Source organism: Gadus chalcogrammus, chromosome 16, assembly GCF_026213295.1.
Source record: "Gadus chalcogrammus isolate NIFS_2021 chromosome 16, NIFS_Gcha_1.0, whole genome shotgun sequence".
Classification (NCBI taxonomy): domain Eukaryota; kingdom Metazoa; phylum Chordata; class Actinopteri; order Gadiformes; family Gadidae; genus Gadus; species Gadus chalcogrammus.
In genome coordinates, this window is record NC_079427.1 from 29,556,951 (window position 1) to 29,564,747 (window position 7,797).

At 51.2% G+C, this 7,797-nt stretch overlaps 1 protein-coding gene across 1 annotated transcript in view; it reads right to left on the reverse strand.

Annotated features, from left to right (window-relative positions):
- The window catches only part of LOC130406501 (endothelin-converting enzyme-like 1), a 62,520-nt gene extending 57,133 nt beyond the window's left edge, over positions 1 to 5,387 (reverse strand). Inside the window, exons 1-5 of the mRNA XM_056612119.1 lie at positions 4,405 to 5,387; positions 3,934 to 4,002; positions 3,046 to 3,156; positions 2,761 to 2,853; positions 1,130 to 1,254 (exon numbers count right to left, since the gene is read on the reverse strand). Coding sequence (XP_056468094.1) covers positions 1,130 to 1,254; positions 2,761 to 2,853; positions 3,046 to 3,156; positions 3,934 to 4,002; positions 4,405 to 5,286 — 1,280 coding nt within the window. The 5' untranslated portion in view covers positions 5,287 to 5,387. The remainder of the gene's footprint in view (positions 1 to 1,129; positions 1,255 to 2,760; positions 2,854 to 3,045; positions 3,157 to 3,933; positions 4,003 to 4,404) is intronic.
- Positions 5,388 to 7,797: the final 2,410 nt, after the last annotated feature.

Consider the following 7,797-nt stretch of genomic DNA (forward strand, 5'->3'; position numbering starts at 1 on the left):
GCTGGTGGCTGTGTGTGTGTGTGTGTGTGTGTGTGTGTGTGTGTGTGTGTGTGTGTGTGTGTGTGTGTGTGTGTGTGTGTGTGTGTGTGTGTATGTGTGTGTGTGTGTGCGTGCGTGCGTGTGTCAGCACAAAGCAGAGCTTCGATCGGGCCCAGAAAATCAAGCCCGACCCGACACATTAACTGTAATATGAGCCCGAGCCTGATTTTAACCCTACATTTTTTTAAATACATGGGATGCGTGCGAGTGGAGGAGGCACGTGAGCTGCAACATGTGTGGTGTTTTTTTACTTTGTGTAACTATGTACACATTTGTTACTAAGGCCTACTCTGCTTAATATATATAGGCCTATAATATTTCTGTTTATGGCATATATTTCTCCTCAGATTAGGCCAATCAAGCAATGATTTAAAAAAACAAGGCCCGGCCTGACTCGGCCCGAGGATAGTTGTGGGAAATATCGGCCCGTCCTGGCCCGCGGGTCGGGTCGGGTCGGGCTTGGGCTCGGGCAGAGAATCTAAACTCTAGCACACAGCCAGGCAACTATTGGAGAGCTGTCAGTGCCTGCAACAAACTCTGTGATATGTGGCTGCTCCTCCAGCTTACTTTGGAGTCTGTCGAGAAAGTGAGAATGTCTTGCCAGTTGGTTTTTGTCTTTGTGTGTGTGCCTTTGTGTGTGTGTGCTCATGTGTGAGTACTGTGTGTGTGTGTGTGTGTGTGTGTGTGTGTGTGTGTGTGTGTGTGTGTGTGTGTGTGTGTGTGTGTGTGTGTGTGTGTGTGTGTGTGTGGTCGTTGGTGTTCATTTACGTGTGAGGAGTGTAGAAGGTACAGGGATCAATGATAATCAGTGGCTGTTGAGCTGGACGTTGAGCCAGGGATTCAGCCCGCACACGCCTTCACGCACACATGCTTCTTCACAGAGATGCTCATGCACACGCACGCACGCACACACACATATACAATAAAGACCTCAAAACAAAAGCGCTTACACATGCTTGAAAAAGTAGAAACTCAAAAATGCATGAGTCTTATTTTATGGATTTTCTGCACACCCCTCTGACATTTTCATCTAACGCCTCTCTTTCTGTCTCCCCCCGGCACACCCCCCTCCCCTGGGTGCTGAGCCTACCTCTTGGAGGTGGTCTTGATGATATCAGAGACCTTCTGCATGTAGTCAGTGGCCAGGACCACAATCTCCTCCTCCTCTGAGAAGTTGTTGCGGAAGATGCGGTCCAACAGACGCTTCCAGTGGAACTGAGAGAGAGAGAGAGAGAGAGAGAGAGAGAGAGAGAGAGAGAGAGAGAGAGAGAGAGAGAGAGAGAGAGAGAGAGAGAGAGAGAGAGAGAGAGAGAGAGAGAGAGAGAGAGAGAGAGAGAGAGAGAGAGAGAGAGAGAGAGAGAGAGAGAGAGAGAGAGAGAGAGAGAGACTTCAGATAGAAAACGGCGGTGGGCTTGACTTAATGGGAGTTGGTGCTACGTATAGGAAATGTTAGATTCATATTTTATATCATTTGTGAAGTCCAATATCATGGACTTGATGTCACATTTAATACAGAAACTCTATCCCCTACTGAAGTTCAGATCGGTCTCTCCTTTCAACACACCATATGAAATGCTAAAGTATATTGAGCCTTGCCAAATTCAGGATGTTTAAAAGTGTTATTTATGCTATGTTGCACAAAGTGTGATGCAGGGGTGTGTGTTTTGTAGGTGTGACTACAGGGTAGGACATGTGGTGTGCGTTGGCGTGACTACAGTGTAGGTCCGGGGTTGTGTGCGTTGGTGTGACTACAGTGTAGGTCCGGGGTTGTGTGCGTTGGTGTGACTACAGTGTAGTCCACCTCAACTCCCCTTCCTCCTCCTCTCGGTTCCTTCCCCCCTCCTCCCCCCTGTTTCTGTCTTTCTTTGTTCCTTCTCATTGTCTCCCTTCCACCACCTGCGGTCCCAGCCTTTAATGTGTCCCCCCCCCCCTGCCCAGACACACACTCATACTGTGTCCTTTCCCCATACCTCTGCCCCCCCCCCACCCCCTCTTCATCTCCTCCTCCATAATCCCTCTCTCTCTATCTCCCTCCATGTCCTACAGGGCCAGACTGCCTCTCCCCAACACAGTGTGTGCCAGTATTAGCTGGAATGATAGAGATGAAGTGTGTGTGTGTGTGTGTGTGTGTGTGTGTGTGTGTGTGTGTGTGTGTGTGTGTGTGTGTGTGTGTGTGTGTGTGTGTGTGTGTGTGTGTGTGTGTGTGTGTGTGTGTGTGTGTGTGTGTGTGTGCCGCTTCAGTGCACATTGAATTCCTAGCCCTGTGGATCCACACAGTCACTTGTGGCGCTGTGTTAAAACGCTTCACTAGCCTTCGTTCACATCTTAATCCATGCAGAAAAAAGGGGCATTTACATTCTCTCAGGCAAACGCACAAATACAGTACGAGACAATAGACACACTGCTGCTCGGCGCACACGCGTTTGTGTGTACTTATGTGTGTGTGTGTGTGTGTATATCCATGCGTATGTGTGCGTGTCTGTATGCATATGTGTATGTATATGTGTGTATGTGTGTGTGTGTATACGTGCTTATGTGTGTTTGTGTGTTTGTATACGAGTGTATGGATATGCGTATGCGTGTGTGCGTGCGTCTGCGTGCGTATGCATATATGTATGTACGTACGTACGTACGTACGTACGTACGTACGTACGTACGTAAGTGTGTGTGTGTATATGCGGGTATGTGTGTAAATGCGTGTGCATGTGTGTATGTACTCACACCAGGAGCGCTGCGCTGCAGTTGTCTCAGAGTGATTCGGTTGTACATGTTGCTGATGTCTTTCCTCTGGTCGTCGTATTCTGAGACGGTGATCTGGATTACACACACACATATACATGCATAAAACACACAGAATTCACTTTAAATTTCTCCACCTTTCTTCTGACCCAGCCCCAACACACACACACACACACACACACACACACACACACACACACACACACACACACACACACACGCGCGCGCACACGCACGCACGCACACGCACGCACGCACTCCACCTACATTGGCAAGGCGTGTTTCCAGCTGGAGTATTTCCTTGGACTTAAGCGTTGCGTTGTGTGCTCCCAGCATGCTGAGCAGCCTTTCCATCAGGGCCTTGTAAGCTGCGAGGATCTGAGAGCAGAGAGAAAGAGCAGAGAGTGAGAGCAGCGAGTGAGAGCAGAGGTTGAGAGCAGAGAGAGAGCAGAGAGTGAGAGCAGGCAGACAAGCCTCAGTGGTCGGTGGTACCAGGTCTGTTCAGCTCATTCTTCCTACGTTCTTCACTGCGGTTTGACTGCTTGTTGTGTTGGTGTAAACAATCAAGGCATCCAGTGTTGTGACGACCAAATAAGCATGTCCAGAGGAGCTGGAGTGTGCGCTTGGACTCGATTTCCATTACAAGAGGCCTGGTTTGTTTGTGTTTGTGTTGCGATGCCGCTAACCAGTGGCACGCTTGTAAATGAATTGTGAAGGAAGTCAAGCAATTAGTTTGGCAGCACTTTACAATCATTCACATTCATGGCCAGGATAAGCTGCCAGCAAAGACAACCAATGAGAGGAACTCACTGTCGGCTGCATCGCTGCAATAAATAACACTTTCATGTAACTTTTGTCATCCCCAAGGAAACCGACTACAGGTGTGTGAAAACAGTCGTAAATCCAGCGATTTTAACAGACTTTAATGGCCGAGTCGCCTCCATCACAGAGAACAGGCGTAAGAGGGGGCTGGTGGTGGGGGGGGGGTGACATATGGCCAACAGGACAGGGCAACAAAGACAGGAGATGACAGAGCGAAGCCTCTGGTTTAATCTGATGAGAGGGTCGATACATGGACAGATGGGCCGAGGAGGGAGAGGGAGATAGAGAGTTAAACAGAGACGAAGAGAGAGAGAACAAGAGAGAGGAGAGTACCTTGACACTGTCCTCATCTTGACCCAAGTAAAGACTCCTCTCTGGTAATGTGAGTCCCTCTTGATCAATCTACGCGGACACAAACACACACATAAGCACAGAAAATTTAAAATATGGCATGTTGTAGTTAGGACATAATGAAGGTGGGGGTTGTTCAGTGGACTGAAGTACGTAAGAGAAAAACCTAATTCTTATGTTAACTGTAATTGTAAAGATAGTTCAGGAAATAACAATGGAGTATTGTGTCCCTCTCCAAAGGGGGACGGAGGGCTTGAACACAGGATAACATATGGTATTGTGTCCCTCTCCAAAGGGGGACAGAGGGCTTGAACACAGGATAACAGATGGTATTGTGTCCCTCTCCAAAGGGGGACAGAGGGCTTGAACACGGGATAACATCTGGTGTGTCCCTCTCCAAAGGGGGACAGAAGGGCCTGAACACAGGATAACATCGGGGGATCTGCTACTCACCCGGATGGCGTTCCTGGACGAGTTCTTGTCATCCACGTTGACGGTGAGGGAGAAGAACACTGCGGTGCTGAACACGCCCTGCGTCCGGTACAGCATCTCGTTGAAGTCGGGCCGCTGGGGGGCGCCCTCGTCCTCCCAGCCCGCACCCCCGGGCGCCGCCGCCGCCACCAGGTCCCATCCCCCGCAGCTGTCAATCACCTGGCTCATGGGCAGAGAGCCCAGGGCGTCAATCTCCCGGATGTCCATGCAGGAGCGGTAGAAGTCCTTAACCTTGCGCTCGGCGGAGTCGGCCCCGCGCCGCCTCACGGGCTCCAGCAGGAGGCGCCGCAGCTTCTCCTCGTTGTGCTCGCCGATGGCCGTGATGATGCCGTAGCTCAGCTTGTCCTCGGGGATGCCGTGGCGCCGCAGCCAGCCGCCGCATGCAAAGGAGTAGAAGTCCTGGCAGGGCTGGATGGTGGGGTCGATGTTGGCCTGCACGAAGCGCGCAGCCCGCAGCAGCGTGCGCCGCCGCTGGCAGTCGTGCCGGCACAGTGGGTCGGTCTGCGCCTCCAGGGAGAGGTACTTGAGCGCCAGCATGCTGCCCAGGATCACACACATGCCCGCCGCGAACACCAGCGCCGACAGAAGGCAGATCTCCCGCCGGCTCCAGCGTGGCAGGCCGCCCGCCCCCGAGCCCCCGCCCCCGTGGGCGCTGCAGGGGTCTCGGTTGCGCCCGGCGCCGCTGCTGCCGCTGCCCCCACGGCCCCGCGCCACGTGGCGGTCCAGGCTGCCCCCCAGTTGGAGGGTCATGCCGTTGCTGAGGACGTCGCTGCTGTAGCGCCCGCCATACTTGATCTCCTGGAACTCATCGTAGTGAGCGGTCAGGGAGTAGGTCTTCTCCATGGCAACCGACGGATGAGGGGAGGGGCTAGGTACTGTTGTCAAGGTGCAGGAGATGTGTTCTCAAAGGGGAGCCATGAGTGCATCAGTGCCGGGGGGGGGGGGGGGGGGGGGGCCTGAACTGGATGTCTGATGCCTCTTGCCGTGTTCTTTTGAATGCTCCTTCCCTTGCTTTTCTCAGGTCCTGTGGAAAGAGTGTCTATGGATGGGTGCGGGCGTTTGATATCTGGGGTGCTGCTCTCTTCCACTTTCTATGTCTCCCTTCCTCTCCCTCCATTTGGTCTCTCTCTCACCGGTCACCTGGCAATAAAAAGGAGGGAGAGGGTGAGATGTGAACCATGCTTTGTTTGTATTGATTCATGGTTTATTGTGAACAGCGATGAGGATTTGAGAGGAGCGATGGATTAAGGATGATATAGAGTGATGACGAGGTGAGGATTTATGGGTTTGGGATTTTCAGCCTCCATTGAGAGAAGGACAGACAGCAAAAGGAGCCCACTTGCTACGTGGAGGACACGGCCCGTGTGCACACTCACACACGTGTGTGTATGTATGTGTGTGCACACGCGCGTGCGTGTGTGTGACACACAGACATACAAACGCATACGCGCGTGCGCGCACACACACACACACACACACACACACACACACACACACACACACACACACACACACACACACACACACACACACACACACACACACACACACACACACACACACACACACACACACACAATGTTGTAAAGCACGTCTAATGACACGATACCAAATAAATAAACAAAAGTATGGTTCTCTTTTATTCCCGGACGAACGCACCAACACGAGAACGTTTTCAGAAACTAAAATATTGTTCATACAGGGTGTCAAGGGTTTTTATTTGCATGCACTCGTTTCGAACCAATAACTATATCGACCAGAGATAAAAGTTACACCAACAAGACCCATAATACACAGACAACACTTTTACGCACAGAGCAGATCACACCCTCCCCACACTGCGCCCAATAACCAGCCTTAATCAATCTCCGGGAGGGTCAATGGATCGATACAAGGAGGCACCCGAGGGTCGGGTTCAGATTTACAATCCAATTCACTTTGTCGCTGTGTGGATGATGAAGCGCGGGGAACGACACCAGCCCAGCCAATGATGGTGCGCTCTGACCAGAGGGGCCGGGGAGGCTGACCGTGAGGTCCAGAGCCGCTCTTCCTCCTCCTTATCGCCCGGGGCCAGACGCACATGCGTCAGGGACGCAGAGTTGGACACGGTATAAGTAGCCTGTATTTCTGCGCCAACTCCAAACTTGCCTCTTGCATTGTGGACATGCACTTACAAACCAAATGGTCAGTGATCCTTTCTTTCCGGATATGTCGCCTGGTCTAGAGTCGTGGTGTCACTCATTGTTGCAGTGACTGGCTCGTTTAAAACCATCAGCTGCGTTAGCTACTTCTCTTTGAGCAGTCGAGATCCAAACACACACACACTACTTTTGTTCAGTTCATAAGACATTTAGTATGATATTTAAGATTTGTCTCAGGTGCAACCCGTGATCTCCAGATCAATTAGATCATGAGATCAACCAGTCGTTCAGGTAACACCTAAATTAACGAGAAGAACAATTCAGCCAAAGGACGCTTTAACTACGTCGTTTCCCTATATGAATGTGTTAAATAATTCATTCCGTTTCTGTAACGGTCCCATGCCACGGCCATGAATCTCAGTCCATCACAGACATGAATCATTATCAATGAGTTTGAGGATATAACTCACATGGAAGAAGTTCTGCCCTTCGATTCGTCTCGACGCGTTGCTGGAGGACCGCGTCTCCACAGTAGCTCCAAACTTGGTCACTCCTCACCCGTCCGTCTGTCAGTGGTCCAGCTGGGGAGGGACGGTTGGATATCTGGCAGAACAATGCGCGTTAGGCGTTGGGGTGAGTCGTCTGGATAACCAAAGCCCGCGGGGGAACCGGACGGCAGCTGGTCGCTCGGCTGCAGACGGTGAGCTGTGCCACCTTCTGCCGCTGCTGCAGCTGACACCGAATGTGGCGCCCAACACGGGGCTGGTGCTAGAGCGAGTCTAATGGAGGGGAGGGGACAGACGGAGGGATGGAGGGAGAGAGAGAGAGAGAGAGAGAGAGAGAGAGAGAGAGAGAGAGAGAGAGAGAGAGAGAGAGAGAGAGAGAGAGAGAGAGAGAGAGAGAGAGAGAGAGAGAGAGAGAGAGAGAGAGAGAGAGAGAGAGAGAGAGAGAGAGAGAGAGAGAGAGAAACATATAAGTGTGTGTGTGATGCGAGGGACGCAGAGAAAGCAAAAACTTATTCTCCAATAAGTGGCCCTATTTCTTTGATTGATTATATTTGGCCGCTGCACTGTGTGAAATTGCCAAATCAAAAGGGCTATTTTCATACATCTTCAAATCTAAATAGTCCCCAAATTATCCCTATGAAAACATTAATCTGTTCAGGGAACCAGAATCATAAAAATAAGGGGAAAAGCCACGCTAAATCAAATGG